The 17,043-nt window shown below is 37.0% G+C and overlaps 1 protein-coding gene across 1 annotated transcript in view; it reads left to right on the forward strand.

Annotated features, from left to right (window-relative positions):
• Nucleotides 1-17,043, forward strand: part of LOC308060176 (dynein axonemal heavy chain 5-like) — a 177,840-nt gene that overhangs the window by 43,160 nt on the left and 117,637 nt on the right. The window contains exons 30-39 of the mRNA XM_080378560.1: nt 1,903-2,014; nt 2,338-2,466; nt 3,682-3,881; nt 3,985-4,138; nt 7,208-7,474; nt 7,672-7,800; nt 8,193-8,408; nt 10,047-10,193; nt 11,768-11,940; nt 15,262-15,440. Of these exons, the coding sequence (XP_080234686.1) occupies nt 1,903-2,014; nt 2,338-2,466; nt 3,682-3,881; nt 3,985-4,138; nt 7,208-7,474; nt 7,672-7,800; nt 8,193-8,408; nt 10,047-10,193; nt 11,768-11,940; nt 15,262-15,440 (1,706 nt within the window). The remainder of the gene's footprint in view (nt 1-1,902; nt 2,015-2,337; nt 2,467-3,681; nt 3,882-3,984; nt 4,139-7,207; nt 7,475-7,671; nt 7,801-8,192; nt 8,409-10,046; nt 10,194-11,767; nt 11,941-15,261; nt 15,441-17,043) is intronic.

Below are 17,043 nucleotides of genomic sequence, written 5' to 3' on the forward strand. Positions count from 1 at the left end.
AATATATATACACTTCTGCACTTGGACAATATCTATAAGTCTTGATATAATTTCAGGAGAATTCTGGAATCTGCATCATCATTTTTTCTGTAGTTAATTATATTTTACAGGTTGGTAGGACTCTCTTTATGCTTCCTGCTCCCAGAACTCTGAAGGAAGCCATTGCGTGATAAGTTTTGGAAGTTATATGTTTGGTTTTTTTACTTCATGTGTGACTTTTTTTCCGTCTCTCAAGTATTAAGTTGTATTTGGAGGAAGGTGACCACCAATAGGCAGTAAACATTTTTTCTTAATAGAAGTCTAATTCAGTACTATTCTTCCTTTGGCAAGCTTGCTAGCATTATTGCATCAAGCTGTTCTCTTTAAAGCTGGAGAAGTTTAAACAGTTACAAGGGGTACCACAGAAATAACTAAGATGGTATGCTGTGTTATGAAAGGAGCAGGAATACTGGGAATGCAATTAATGTTTTAACATAATTTTAAAGATATGTGTAGTTCTTCACTGTAATGTTCTTTGTGGCTACCCCTTTCAAAAATAGTAATACAATAGAAAACTTGGAATCATGAAAAGAACATACAGAAATAACTGTAGGTGAAAATAAATCCATTTAAAAAGAGATAAAAAGGATAAATATTTAGAGAAAATGCATGTGTTAGAGAGTGTTATAGAAGTTTATAACAGCTAGAGAGAAGTTTCCCTTTATGTTTTACTGTGATATGAAGAGAATGTCCAGTAAATATAAGAAGGAAATTTAAATCTGATCAATGGAGTAGTTTTTTCACATAGTGTGTAACTTATGGAACTTGCTGTTAGAAGATGTTACTGAGACCAAGACAAAGAAAAAAAGGTGCGTCTACAAAAAAATCAGCAACTTTAATTACCAGTCTCAGTGATTCCATTTCTAATTGCCAGTCTAAGACAAAGTTTCTAAGGACGTTACTTGTTGTCCCTCAGCATAGAAGTACCCAGGAACTGCCTCTTAAAGCCTTATCAATGGCATAAGTATAATTTTCCAGTCTGATATGCTTTTTCCTAGTGTATTTACTACTGTCTATTGTTGGATTCAAGATGAAAGACTACAGTGATTATTGTAATGCCATGACAGTATGCATATGTTCATCTACCTCCTACCAGCAAGCAGTGAAGAATTCACACATTGTGTGACAGATCTGTCTGATTTTGAGCTGTGAAAAACAGAATTTTTTTGAAGAAATTTTTCATTATCGGTTGGTTTTATGTAGCTTTTTGTTTCTGCCCTTGAGCTGTAAGAGAACTGCTGTCAGTCTTTGATCCATACCTTTGGCAGATGAAAATTAGAATGACATGTTAGAAGGAAGTGGAGCTGTGACAATTCACAGTACAAGAAGTTCTTAATTTTCAATTTTATTTCATCCTGAAATTGTACATAAAGGAAAATTTTTCTTGAAATATCTTTTGTACAAACTAGGTATAAAATGGGACTTAATCTATTGAAAGTATTTTTCCATTTGCAAGCAAGTCAGTTTTAGTTTAGTTGTACTTTATTTTTCTTGAAAAATATATGTTGTTTAATCCATTTTCCCCTTTACAAAATCAGCATCTTAAAAATTTTAATAAAACAATGACACTGCAAAAGCTTAAGTTTAGACCTGGGTTTGCACATGAATGTACCTCCTTTAATTCAAACTGTAATAGAAACCAAACCATTCTAGTGTGATTTTTACTGCCTTTAGCAGTGTTTCATGCCTGCAGTCAGAAACAATCAGCTATACGTTATGTTGACAGCTTGCAACTGGATTTTTATTTACAGTCTATTGGATCACTGGTCCACTGGTTGAAAAATGAGAATATATTGTGCTATTAAACGGATTGTGATTATTAAGAATAACATATTTCTTCTTTTTTGTATGTGCTTTTTAAAGAATCCGTAAATTACCAAAAGCACTGAAGGAATGGCAAGCTTTTCAAGACCTGAAAAAAAAAATTGATGACTTCAGAGAGACCTGTCCTTTGCTTGAAATGATGGCAAACAAAGTATGTTCAGCATAATAATTTGGAGATAAGATTCACTTGAAAAACTCTATTGAAGACTATGTTGCATGACTGTAAGATGCTTTCCATAATTCTCTTTTATAGACAAAAGCAGCTATATTTATGCAAAAATTTAGTTAGACTTAGTTACAGAAAGGGAAAAGAAAAGACTTCATAATGTGATTAGAAGAACTATTAACGCTTTCAACAGAATGGAAATCAAGACTCTTCTATTTTTTAACAGATGCTGTGCAAAAGTATGTGAACACTCCAGTCCTAAAAATAATTTTTAACAAATCTTCCCTAATTCCTATGGACTTTTCTAGGCAGTGGTGTCACGACACTGGGAAAGAATTGCGCAAGTAACTGGGCATCACTTTGATGTTGACTCTGAAAATTTATCTTTGAAAAACATAATGGATGCCCCTTTATTAAAGTATAAAGAAGATATTGAGGTACATGTATTTTTCTGTTTGTTTTTAATGAATAACTTGTGATCTGGGGCTTTTGAAATCCTGTTTCTCTAGTCAGCTCTGTAACATTTAAAAATTTGGCTTTAGCTAGAGAATTCTTTTGAATAGTGGAATTTGGTAGCTGGTATTAGCCGTGATGGCTAGTGTATTTCCTTTTTTATTCTGGAGAAGGATTAAATGGATAGATAGTATTACACTAATCCTTCCATAGAAGGAATTCTGTTGTTTTAAGAGCAGTGTGATTCTGTCATGCTTCTGGTTTAGGGTCTGCCTACTTATAATTATTTTATTCCTTTTAAATGCCTTATTGGAGAGAAAAAATAGTTTATGTAAGTCTGATCCTGTAAAGTGCTAAAAATCTTTGGAACAGAGTAGAAGTGTAGGATATAGGATTATAGGAGAACAAGGTTCTCCTGTATTTCACAAGTGACTCTTCACAAGAGCACAGAGGTGAGAAGGCTTATGTAATATGCACAAACTACAAAGCTATTACCCCCTCTGTTTTGGGGGCAGTAGTTACGTAGCAAATACATTAGCTTTATGCTCATTACCTTTTGCAAGAACAAAGTATAGCTAAAAATAAAGAAGGAAAACCCCAACAGTTTTTAACTCTAGTTCTGTTGTCACTTAGCTAAATCTGTGGTCCCTCCAGAGTAGTGACCTGATTTGTCTTGTTTCTCAAAGAACACTTCTAAGATGAAAAAATGATATAAAATCTGTGCTGAACCAAATTTCCAGACGAGAATTTAAGCCATGTGAAAGGTTCAGTTACAGCCTTACAGTCAAGGAAAGACTTTAAATCTGTGATGCATTCCAATATACTCCTGAACAGATTGGGTCCAATCTGAGTAGCTGCTCGTTTTCTCTCTGATGCAGTAACCGATTTTATGGCAGTCCTGTCTTCACTGTCTTCAAGAAGTAGCAGACAGTGATGTTGTCCATGTACACTGTATTCTTGGACTGTTTGTTGGTTTTTATTGGTAATGCATATTTTCCTTAAACCCCTCAGTGTGTGTATTTGACTTCAAATTTTAATACATACAGAGAGGCAAATTTTGCCTGCAGATTCAGTCAGTGAATTTTTGTAAATGTAAGGTGCTAGTACTACTGAAGATGGAGTATAGCCCATAAAATGTTCCAGTTACAAGTAGTACTGTAATATCTAGTTTCCTAATTTACTAGTTTAATTTTACACAGGATATCTGCATCGGTGCTATTAAAGAAAAGGATATTGAAGCAAAATTGAAGCATGTCATCAGTGAATGGAGCACTCATGCTTTCAGTTTTGGCCAATTCAAAACTCGAGGAGAACTCCTTCTGAAAGGTTCAGATATAATGGAGAAAATAGCTTTGGTGGAAGACAGCCTCGTGATATTGGGGTCGCTCATGAGCAACAGGTACAAAACTTAATAAATGCTCATATTTTACAAATATGATCAAACTCAAAAGTAAACAATTGTCATCTTAGGTTATTTTTTCCTTTAACTCATGTTCTTACAGGTATAACGCACCGTTTAAGTCCACTATACAACAGTGGGTTCAGAAGTTGACCAATACTGCAGAAATAATTGAAAACTGGATTACTGTACAAAACCTCTGGATTTACCTTGAAGCTGTGTTTGTTGGTGGAGACATTGCAAAACAACTTCCTCAGGTATGTTGATTTATGATTTCTGAAAAGCTCATCATGGCTTGGCAATGTGTAGCTGCAGCCCAGAAAGTCAACCAAATCCTGGGCTGCATCGGCCAGCAAGCTGAAGGAGGTGATTCTCCCCCTCTGCTCAGCTCTAGTGAGACTCCACCTGGAGTAGTGAGTCCAGCTCTGGGGGCCCCAGCATAAGGAGGGCATCAGTCTGTTGGAGTGAGTCCAGAGGAGGGCCACGAGGATGATCAGAGGGCTGGAGGACGTCTCTCATGTGAAAACAGGCTGAGAGAGTTGGGGTTGTTCAGCCTGGAGAAGAGGAGGCTCTGGGCAGACCTTACAGCAGCCTTCTAGTACCTGAAGGGGATCTACAAGAAAGCTGGAGAGGGACTTTTTACAAGGACATGTAGTGATAGGACAAGGAGGAATGGTTTTAAGCTGAAAGAGGGTGGACTTGTATTAGATATTAGGAAGAAATTCTTTACAGTGAGGGTGGTGAGACACTGGCACAGGTTGCATGGAGAAGTTGTGGATGCCTTGTTCCTGGGAGTGTTCAAGGTCAGGTTGGATGGGGCTTTGAGCAGCCTGGTCTAGTGGAAGGTGTCTCTGCCCATGGCAGTGGGGTTGGAACTAAATGATCTTTAAGGTCCCTTCCAAGCCAAACCATTCTATAATTCAATAACAATATGTTAATGGCATTATGTTGTACCAAGAGCCACAGCACAGACTTTACATACCAATGCATATAATGCACATGAATTTTGTGGTCTATGCATAGGCAGTTCAGAAGAAGCTTTGCCAAACTGAGGTCTGTCTGGTTGAACTGCTTAGAACTTTGTCAAACCTACAGGAACATGATTGTAATTCAGACTCAAATATTCCTGTCAGCTTGCAACATTAGTAAATCAGATGATAGTAAAGGGCTTAGGACTACTTAATGGTAAAAAAACTATATATAAATCTTTCTATATGTACAAACATTCCATTCTCCCTGTGTGCATGTGTTTATAGGCTTTAAATTATTTAATAATAGAATGACAGATTTTCTGTATGAATTCTGTACTTGCTAGGACTTGGTATAATGAAGTCCCACAGAGAGATGTTGCAAGATGCATGTTAATGTGTGCTAACATTATAACACATAATGTGTGCATGTGTGCTAATCTGTATGAAATACTGCAACATCTTCAGAAGGTAGTTATGACCTTCCGTGATAGCAGCTTCAAAAGAGTTAAGGAACAATCTGACTTCCTGCAGGAGAGAAATATCAGATAAGTCATCATTTCTGTTGTGTGTCCTAATGAGAGGCTTTCATATAGTTCACACAACAGTTTAGAGCACTGGATCAACCAACGCTGTAACTTAATGAAACCATGATGATTGGGAAATTATTAAATATTTCTTTATTCAGACCACACCTTTTATAATTAAAGGCTTACAATTTCCAAATCTAGCATTAATTTTTCTAAGTACAAAGTACAGCTTTCTTAACTGTTGTTTAAGATAACTACTTTTTTTTTTTTAGTTTGTGAGATATGTTTATATTGTTAATGCTTATCAGAGAATCAATAAGCAGTTTTTGCAGATGAACAAATGCTGCAGCACAGCTGAGGCACCTGAGAACTGCTAAAGCTACTTTTTGCAAGGGTGATACATGAACCAGTATTCTGGAAAAAAGCAAATGTGGTAACTGTTTTCAAAGGAGGAGAAGTAACAGCTTTGTGAAGGAGTTAATGATAGATGAGTGGGCTTAATTGCAGTTCTTGGATAAATACTGCAACAAGTAACTGTCTGTGAGCATCTGGAAGTTAAGAAGGAGATGAGTAACAGTCAGTGTGAATTTGTTTCAAAACCTGTCAAACAAATCTAATTTATTTTTAGAGTAGGCAACAAGCGCTGTGGATAGAGCAAAAACAGTAGATGCTATATATCTGGATAGGCTTTTGACAGTCTCTCATAATACTATCAGAAAATGAGTTTTAGATTGCTGGTGTGTGAAATGCAGGTGGAAAAGTGGAATGCATAAACAGCAATAACCAATAATTAGAATATTGTACCTTTGGTTTTGGCCAAAGAAACACATAGAGAAATTTGAGAGAGTAGAGAAGAGGGTGATAAGAGTGAGGAACTATCCAGGAAAGATGAACTACAAGAAAAAAATAAACAAACTCAGCTTGTTTGGTCTGAAGGACAGGAAACACTGAAGAGAAGGCATGATAATTTTTTTTTAAAAATAAGGGTTGCTCTCAACAGAGAGAAAACAATGTGTTCTCTGTATCTATGAATATGATGAGAAATAATAGGTATACACAGAAGACAGATGAAGCTTAGATATTAAAACAGAGTCACCGGTAGCAAAGATGGCCCAGAGAGACTTCTGAATCTTCAGCACTGAGCATCTTTAAACACAAGACAGACAGATGTTTTTCAAGTGTGGCATAGGTATGATCCTGTCTTGTGACAGCCAAATGTCTTTGGATGGTCTTTTGAGATCTCCTCTAGCTCTCAGATAATTTATGATCCCATTAACATTTCATTTGTTGTAGATGAAGAAAGAATTTTTAAAGCCAGTATACCCACTGTATAAAAACATTTGTTCTCTAGCTCACAGTATTTGAGGATTTGTCTCCCTTCACTTACAGTATCTTACAAGTGTGGCAGCTTCAGATTGTTTATACTGGTTTTGTTTGTCAAATATTACTACTAACAACTTACTCCTCATAACCTGTGTGGGGCAGCTGTTACATGATGTTGTGTATTGCTATTAGGAAGACTATAATTTCTGAGAAGGCTGCTGTTTGTGTTTTCCGGTGTGTGTTGGAATCCTTTCATATAGACCATTTTGGTGCCCAAGATGAAGTAAAAGACATTTCCAGAGATGTCGCATTGCACTCTTTCTTTTGCAGTTTGAATTGTAGTTGTTATAAGCACTGATCATTGTAAGCATGCTTATAAATATTCATACATTAGTCCTGCAAAGAAGACTTGAACAGCAAGGGAAAAACTTGTCTCACGGAATTCCTTAATTTTTAGAATCTGACAAACATGAGGAAGAGCTAATGCATTTATAATGTATTCCAGGAAGCCAGAAGATTTCAGAACATTGATAAATCATGGCAGAGAATTATGCAGAGAGCCCATGAAACATCAAATGTTGTGCAGTGCTGTGTTGGAGATGAGACTTTGGCACAGTTATTACCACATTTGCTGGAACAATTGGAAATCTGTCAGAAATCGCTGACAGGGTATTTGGAAAAAAAACGGTTAATATTTCCAAGATTTTTTTTTGTGTCTGATCCTGCTCTTCTGGAAATTCTTGGTCAAGCATCTGATTCCCACACTATTCAGGTACAAGTAATATGGCAATAATGTTCTTATGGTCAGTATTAGTAAGTGAGGACCAAAAAGGATTTTGTTATTTAGTGGAGAGAATTTCTTTCACTTTTGGAATGATTTATAGATTCTTCTAACACTGGATTTAAAGGCAAAGTAAGAATGCCATACCAGATCAGCTTATGGACCTTTTTTTTCTGATTCTATTGTAGGCACATTTATTAAGTTTGTTTGACAATGTTAACCGAGTAGGATTTCATGAAAAAAACTACGACCAGATTTTATTGTTTGAATCTCAAGAAGGAGAACAGGTCAATATTATTGAACCAGTTTTAGCTCAGGTAATGAAAGTATATTGCAGTTTTTCATTACTTGATATAAAGTAGATTTATGTTTTCATGACCAACAGTATTGCATCATGCTATTATTTGACTAGCTGAATGAAAACCTTCCAATGTGAACAAGAGCAAAGGCCAGAGAGGACAGGACATTTGTGTCATTCTGTAACAATTACTTTACCTGTTTTTTCAGCAGTACTTATGTGAAGTGCCAAATCCATCATATATCTCTAGAAAGGCAGTGGAGCAGAAGGAAGAGAGGAATCTTTTAAAGATTAGAGAGTAATAGAGGGATATGGGAATCAAAGGACTGGGGAAAAAGTCACACAGGGCTTTTTCTACTTGTGAATTTTTCATAAACTAATTCTTTAAAAGTACTTTCTTGTTTATTTCAGGGCAATGTGGAATTCTGGTTAGGTCAGCTGCTGAATGGGATTAGGAAAACAATCCACACCATCATTAGACAGGCATCAGTGGCCATTAGCGATTCAGCATTTAAGCTGTATGACTTTCAGGCAATGTTTCCTGCACAAATAGGACTTCTGGGAATTCAAATGATCTGGACCAGAGATGCAGAGAATGCACTGAACAGTGCCAAAACAGACAAAAAGGTATTATTTAATGAATCTTTGGGGATTAATTGGAAGCATTGTTTGGAACAGTGCATATTGTGAAAACTTAAAAGCAATGTGTAGAAAAAAGCACAAAATACTAGGTAAGTAACCAGAACAACAAATAAACTAACAGAAAAGCAGAATGATAAAAAATGTGTTAAGAAGTCACACCTCCTCATCATCTAATTCCAAAGCACATCAGCATGTTCTTTAGAATTGTTCCTGATCCTGTGGTTTTCTCTATAGTTCTGTCAACACGGTTATTTTGGGAAGGGACATTTTCTCAGTTTGGGAATATATGGAATCTTATCCTATGACTTTTCCAAAATCAAATTTGGAAAGCAATAAGAGCTCCCAAAATTTGGGGAAATGACTGTGCTTCATGGGCATTGGTCAGCTCTAACAATGTATTAGATTCTTCAGTTGATGAGCTTTTCTTTAGGGAAGGAAAAGAATAGAAGCTATTTGAGGAGGTGCTGGTTTAGTCTCACACATGTAGAGACGATACTGTTAACACCAAGGTGTTATTACTAACACTGAATCTGTGAAGGAGGAAGGAGAGGATGTGAACTAAAGAATTGCAAATTACAATTGATCAAGAATATACAGTGAGATTGGACTAAGAACTAGTAACACCATTCTACTGTAAAAGTAAGTGCAGGGGAACGGTACCATGCTGTACTTTGATACTGAATGAAAACAAAGACTCTAGACTATGGAGAAGACCACTTAGTGCCACATTTTCTGCATTGTACAAAATTTAAAAAGGGCATAGACCCACCTTTAGTCCATATGAACTCCAGTTCATATACTGACTAGATGCAAAGATTCTTTTGCATTAACTAGAAAACAAGTTTCGTTTTCTTGGGATGAACTGTGTGTGTGTGTTTGGGGAGTGGAGAGGTTTAATTCTCCATTAGCTTTGCAGTGTTTTTTGCACTTTTTTTCGAAGCAACCCATGTAAATTTTAGGCTTTACATATGTTTACAGAGAGCTAGTGTGTTTGTTCTCACATATTTGGAACAGATGTATATATGAGCTGCCCTTTCTGAAACCTCAGTGCTTTGTAATTTGTTTTGTACCAGGAACATCACTGACAGAGGCTGATGCTGTTTACATAAGTCAGTATTGTATTTTGTGGAATTTTGTCACAGAATCTGGTGCCACAAAATAAGTTATTATTTTAGCATTGGCATCTAAAGTTGCATTACTATTTTCCCCCTTCTTTGGTTAGAGGATGTGATAGATCTCCAGGTTTCTGTTCCCCTTAAAGAGTAGATACTGCTTGGGCTGATGTGCAGTACCCAAACCCAGAGACTGATGATTCTGGAAATATGCAGGGATGCAATCAACTGGAGATATAATGTATAGTAGAAGGAGCAACAGTCATGGAATAAAGTCTTTGATGTGACCTGTTCACCTAGATATAACGTTATTGTACTCTGTTGGGCTAAGAATTGATGCATGGAGGGCAGCCCGCAAATCAAGATTTAGGATTCCAAACCTAATAAATACAAAGCTGGTAATAGATGTCATGGGCCCATATACTTGCCGATGTTTTTTATTTTTTATTCTAAACATTGGAAGAACAAATCATGTTTGTACTTACATGGCTGTTCTTGCTATGTGGAAAAGGTAATGCACACAACAAATCAGAAGTTTTTGGAACTTTTAAATGATTTGATTGACATGACAACACACAACCTGACAAGAATGGAGCGCACAAAATATGAAACTTTAATCACCATTCATGTGCATCAGAAGGATATCTTTGATGATTTGGTAAGTGTTTTGAAAACTTTTAAGAGACTTGCTTTATAGACATTTTTACACATATGAAATTATAAAAAAGTCTTACAATCTGTTTTCTTTGAGTAGCTCTGATGTTAGTGCTGTGATATAACATATCAGATTTAGTTTGATTTCATATAGATGTCCTGCAGAGATAAGGGTGAATTATATATAGGTATGTTCATAGGTTCAGACTTAAAATGGTTGTTGATACCCATCATGCAAAAATTCACTATGAGCAAAAGAATTTAATTTTTAAACTGTTCTCTCAAATTGAAAATCTAATACATCATTTAGTTGAAATGTAACTGGGGAAAAAAAGTCCCTTCAGTATTGCTATCAATCGTGATTTCCAGCCCAGCCTCTGTGTTGATTTAAGGTAATATTTATTGAAAGGTTAAAGTGGTGAGGCTCCATATATTTGAAAAGGGTAGCAACAATAACCAGAGCAGATATTTAAAATTTTTTTATACTTGACTTGCATCAGACTTCCTTTAGTTAAGTATGTTAAATACATGAAACTATAATTATAAAAATGGAAGTAAAATAACTTTCAAAAAAAAATCTTGCATGATGCAAAGGTCAATAATTCAATAATGCATTGTTTAATTTATGCATATAAGTTAGATAAAAATTAGGTGCATGTGTAAAGAAAGATAGAAAATCATAGAAGAAAAATACTGTAAGTCAGATAGAAAAATACCAGCTTCTAAGATGGGCATGGGGTTTTATTCCATCTTTAATTTTAAATTTATTTTCATAACTATTTTCTTATTTGGACATTTTATTATCAATTAATTTGATATATTATAATAAAAGTAAATCACAGGAGATTGGTTAAATTTAAAGGGACTGTATGTGAATTAAAAAATCAAGGACAAGTCCAAAACTGGGGAAAGGATTCTTAATTGGTACGTGTAATATCCTTTTCTCAAAATATTTTGTTCCCTGCTAAACACATCCTTTTGTGATGAGAGAAAGTAGAAGGAAGCGTCTGAGAAGCCAGAACCTTCTTTTTACCTTACACCATGTCTGCAAGGCAAATAACCAGGACTACATATTCTGTAAGAGGTGGTTTTGACACTAAGTGTCACAAATAATGAACCAAGATCTACCACAGATCTAAATATGTTTGTGGAAAGTTCATACTGAAAAATACATTTCAAATAAAAACCCACATAGACCTGTGTACAATATATTCAAACTTTGTCTGTGATTTAGTGTTTCTGTAACAGCACCAGATACCATGCAGTGTAACCAATACTGTAATTTATTTTTTTTGTGAAGTTTTCCATCACTGTTCTTCAGTATAAGACACAATGCATAATCTCTATATGCAATTGAGAAAAAAATCAAAGTGGTCAAAAGTTTCAGAGCATGTCATAGACAAGTTAAAAAAAGGTAATTCTGGATGTCTTGACTCCTGACAGATTCTATGCTTGTTCTTCCAGCTCTTCAATTTATGTATGGTAGATTTCTTTTCTGTATGGAATTTAATATGAATTTGTTATACTGTTTTTGTTTGTGTTAATTATTTTATTAATAATGTTTCTTTTCCATTGTAGGTCCGTATGAACATTAAATCTCCATCTGATTTTGAATGGCAAAAACAGTCTCGATTCTATTTTCTTGAAGACTTGGATAAATGCATTATCCAAATCACTGATGTAGAGTTCACCTACTGCAATGAATACTTGGGGTGTACAGACAGGCTTGTAATAACTCCCTTAACTGACAGGTAGTTATAAAAAGAATGCAATGCATAGTACTGGAGCTAAGACTTAATTCCTTTGCCTCATTTTTTTTTAACTTTAAGAGAGTATTCTCACTTTGGTTGCACTATAATGCTGCACTATCGCTGGTGAACAGCAGAGGCCAGTGCTTATATATTCAGCCAGCAAAAACCGGCACCCTTAGGGGTCTTGAATTTTCTTTGGGTGTTTGCTTGAGCTATATATGTGCTGTGATAGGCATTGAAAACCTTACTTGTGCTCAAGATAAATATACCTGAACGCCATACACTTCACCCGCCTAAACAGGGTGGATCTAAACAACAGTGTATTGCTGCTTTCAATAAGCTAGTAGTTGCATGAGAATTTGGGATTACAGCAAGCATTCATCTGAAGTCATCCTAGAGGAAAAAGCAGTAACTCAGGACAGAGCATTGAATAACTAGTGCCAATAAGATTTTAAGCAATGCTGATGGAGAATTAAAGGACTACAAACACAGAAAGAGCTCTGAGGACAAAATATAAAGAACTTTTCATTGCTGGAGTGCTAGTTATAGAGCACAGTACAAACTCCATTAGGTGCATATTTTCCTAAAGTACTTGGTAGTGCTTCAGCTAGACAAGAGGCAGATGTTTTTGCTATGCTAGAGCTTGTTCTTTCAAGTGTGGATTGGAATGTCAAAATACTATGTGTATTGTCATTTATGAAGAATGACTGCAGGCCGTTGAGTTAATGCTGGAATTGTTTTTGCACTCGCTGTGCTACTAAATTTTATTTACTAGTGACTTTTGTCAACTTCTGATCCAAAATTATGCCCAGTGAGCTATATAAGAGAGCCAAAACTCTATGCTTGGATAACTGGCTTTCAATATGTAACACACATCTGCCAAAATCTGTGTTGTGTAGCCTACTATTCTATGCTAGATAGAGATTTTTTTACAGCAGTATTATTTTTTTTACAGCAGTAAACATGCAGTTAATTAGTGGCAGCACTACCACGCAAACAATATTTTTGCCCACCAGGAGAGAAAATATCAAGAAAACGTCATTCAAAATTTGATCCAAGAATTAAAATGCAACTTAATTGGTTAGGGACTGATTCAAGGTGCTATGTCACACAAGATTGAAAACTACCACAGGGTGACATGAATGAAGAAAATGAGCCTTCTGAATGACTGTAAACTATAATAATAACAACAAAAAAAGAGTAGAGCTGTGTGTCTTTGGGCAAACCTAGAAGAGCTAAACAGAGCTGCAGGGACTGGTGACTATCCACTATCGTAAACTGAAAAAGTATTTGTAACAGAGATGTTTTCAAGTGTTGGCATGGGAAACTTATGCATCTAAGCAGTGTTGCATGAGAACAGATTTTATTTCCCTTATAGGCTTTTTCATTTTTAATATTTTTAATATTGCTGTATGGACTTGCATGAACTGACAATTTTCAGGTAATGAATATCTTTGCTTTCCATTAATCAGCTTGGAGTCAAGTGCTGTTTGGCTGATGAGTTTTTGTTTGGAAAGGCTCCCAAAGCACATGATAAATGTACACTAGAGGTAGTATATTACATTAAGGTAATGGGACTGAAATTGAGTGCTCCTAAACATCACGTCAGACACAGACCATGCCATGGCAGACACAAAAACCGAAATGGAAGCTATATTTAGGGTACTATGTATACAGTTTGTCCTTAACTGTTTTCCAGTCACAGAATTGTTAGTACGTTTTCTGCATGAACAGAGTGCCTGTTAACTGATCACTGAGTAATAAGGTGATAAAGCATTACTACTGCCATTATATTAAAAAGAGTACCGTATTATTTTATAGGAAATGATACTAGCTGGTATCATTTGGGTTTTTTCAGTGCTGATTTTCTTCCCCCAGACACATCATTACTGCCCATTACTGGTCTTCCCAGTAGGCAGTGATGTAGTCCAAATGACAAGTCTGAGGGCAGTCGAGAGTGACCTCAGGGCCTTGGGGCAACTTGTTGAGGGATCAGGAGCACAAGTAGTGCTTTCATCTACCCTGCCAGTTGCAGGGAATGGTGGGGCGTGTAATCAGAGGATCACGCAGATCAATACCTTGCTCTGGACCTAGTGTCAATGGTTAAATTTCATGTTTTTTTGATCAGGGCCAGTTTACATAGCAGCATGTAGAGGGGTGACTGAGGGAACTGGGGTTGTTTAGTGTGGAGACAAGGAGGCTTAGAGGGGGACCTTATTGCTCTCTACAAGCCCCTGAAAAGAGAGGTAGTTATTTTCTCCCAGATAACAAGCTATAGGACGGGAGGAAATGGCCTCAAGTTAACCTCAAGTCAACCACTAGGGGAGGTTTAATTGGATATTAGGAAAATTTTCACTGAAAGAGTTGTCAAGCATTGGTAAAGGCTGCCCAGGGAGGTGGTGGAACCACCAACCCTGGAGATATTTATAAGACGTGTAGGTGTGGTGCTTAAGGACATGATTTACTAAATCACTGATGGACTTGGCAGTCCTGGGTTAATGGTTGGACTTGACTGTCTTGAAGGTCTCTTCCAACCTAAATGATTCTATGATTCTATGATCATAAAGCTACTGAGTTTCACAGTGTTAAAATGGGCTTACTGGGATTTTGGAGCTTTGTAGGGTAGAACAAAAGTCTTCCCTTACCCTTCAGTAGTTTTCACACCATCTGGGAAGGCTGAGACTTAAACCTGAGGATGTCAACCCAGGATGTAGGCCGAGGTAGAAGAGGATGTTGGATTCACGGATCACTTCTTTCTCTGCTGCCCATTACAGTCTTCCCTCTTATCCATTCTTCTTGAACTCAAAATGTGCCTGGCAGCACTGCTCTGGTTTGGCATGCTGGTAGGGAAATGGCAAGAACAGAAGCTGCTTCCAGCCTCTGTGCCTTCCTATTACCAGATCTCTGAGCCTATCTTGTGTGCTCTGGGGAGAGAGTAGGAGGATGGGAGAAAAGGCAGAAACCCAGTGAGTCTGGATGCTGCAGGCTGAGGCTGAGTTATGGAGGGAGGGCATAAGATTAGTGTGAGAAAATCAGACTACAGTATTTTGGTGTTCAGCATTTAGAATTGACCTGTGTGTTTCCTTGGCTGTTGCCTTCATCACTGTGCTGGAAGCATGGTTTTCTGCAGGTGGAGCAAAGCTGGTATCTGGTAACTCAGCTTCGCAATGTGCAGAGGACTTGACTGAGGACCACATGGAAGCGCACCCATTTCTGCCTCCTTCCCCGGCTCTGTGTAATACAACTGCTGTGATTACATTAATGGACTTCAAGTAATTAATAGTAGAAAAAGATTAATAGAACTCTTTGTTCTCTCTCTAGGTGTTACATCACTCTGGCACAGGCCCTGGGCATGAGTATGGGTGGTGCACCAGCAGGGCCTGCAGGGACAGGGAAAACAGAGACAACTAAAGACATGGGCAAATGCCTGGGAAAGTATGTTGTTGTTTTCAATTGTTCAGACCAAATGGACTACAGAGGACTTGGCCGTATCTATAAAGGTAAGAAATAATCTATTTTGTTCATTTTAGAGTCATAAGTTTTTCTCTTCACTAGTGAGTTAGCAATGATTAGTAGGGTATTTTCTTCTCTCTTTCCTCTTATTTCCAGACGCTCATCAGCTTTTCCTGACACTTGATTATTTCTCCTTTCCCCCCCTTTTTTTTTCTTCCTGCATAGTTTCCAGTCTTTTTTTATATTCTTGGAGGGTGTTTTCTATCTATGTCTTCTTTTCTTTTAACCTTTTAATCCTTTCTACTGATTTCCTTTATGCCTCTATCCCACCCATCCCGAGGGGGGAGGATATTTAGACCTTCCTTGCCATTTTTTTATCAAGCAAGACAAACAAATATGATGCTCGTTGATGCTGTGGAAGGCAGGGAAACATGCAAAGTAGTGCAGTGCCTTATTTCAAACTCTAGAACTTTTGTGAAACCAGGAAAATGAGGTAGTGGTCAAACTCCGATAACTTTTCATGATAAGCAGAGCTTTGAAGTCACTTTTGCAGACAGTGATCAGATGATCCAATATCTGTGGACTCCATTATGTCTGTTTTCTTGTATATAGCTACTATTGGTTATATGGACTAGCAGACCTTAGAAAGCCACAATTTTCTGTGAGTGGTGGGCTCTTAAATCTAACACAGGTATCATAAACATAATTTTCACTGTTGTGATATCTCCTGTAGGTTAAAATATAACCTGGAGATAATTTCTAGTTTTAATTAAGAAGCCAGTGAAGCTGGCCAGAACATTAATACAAGTAACTTTTGTCTTTGGCTTCTTATTTAAGAGTTTAAGAATATCCAATTAAGCTTTTCTAATGGAGATAGAAAGCCTGAAAGGTGTGCCAGATTTGGATTAAGGTGATTTTGTATTTAATTGTGAAAAGATTTTCCATATTCCTCTCATCTCTTCTGCAGTCTTACTGAGTTTGTTTGTGGCTTAAATCAAGAAGACCAGTAGTGCATATTTGGGAAGAAATGAGTTAAAAGCAGTACTTCACTGACTTTACTGGACTGCTGTTCTTTCTCCTAATCCTTTTGTTCTTTTGCAGATATTTTTAGGCTTCATTAGCTTGTTAACTTTCTTTAATGGCCATATTTAAAAGAGGGAAATAGGATGGAGTAGAGAAAGAAGGGAAAAAATTATTTAAACTAGTTTGACAAGTTTTTCTAATCATGACTCAGAAGTTTTGTAGCTGTCTGTGCGTTCTGCAGAATGCTCTGCTTCTCACTGATCGAACACATTAGCTCCATTTAGAAGAATGTGAAAACAAATAAGCAACACTTCCATCCTTACTTTGCCTCAGCCAGCCTCCATCCCCTATTCCTCCAAGCCATGAAGCATAACAGGGGAGATACATTGAACTTTGAAAAGGAGGCACTGATGTCTCAGCCTCTCTCTCTGCCTCCCCCGGCACGTCATGCCCCCTCCCTCTGGGGATTTCCCTAGTTGGAGCTGCAATAAGGGACCAGCCTAGAGCAAGCAGGATAGCTGGACAAAACAGTCTAAGAGACACTGCTACAAAGACAGAGGATAAAGTGGTCCCTGCTAGAGCAGCCCTATCATTTCCATACCAGGAATCTGAACAGTGGAGTAAATA

Source organism: Falco punctatus (assembly GCF_963210335.1).
Source record: "Falco punctatus genome assembly, chromosome: 3".
In the NCBI taxonomy this organism is placed as follows: Eukaryota; Metazoa; Chordata; class Aves; order Falconiformes; family Falconidae; genus Falco; species Falco punctatus.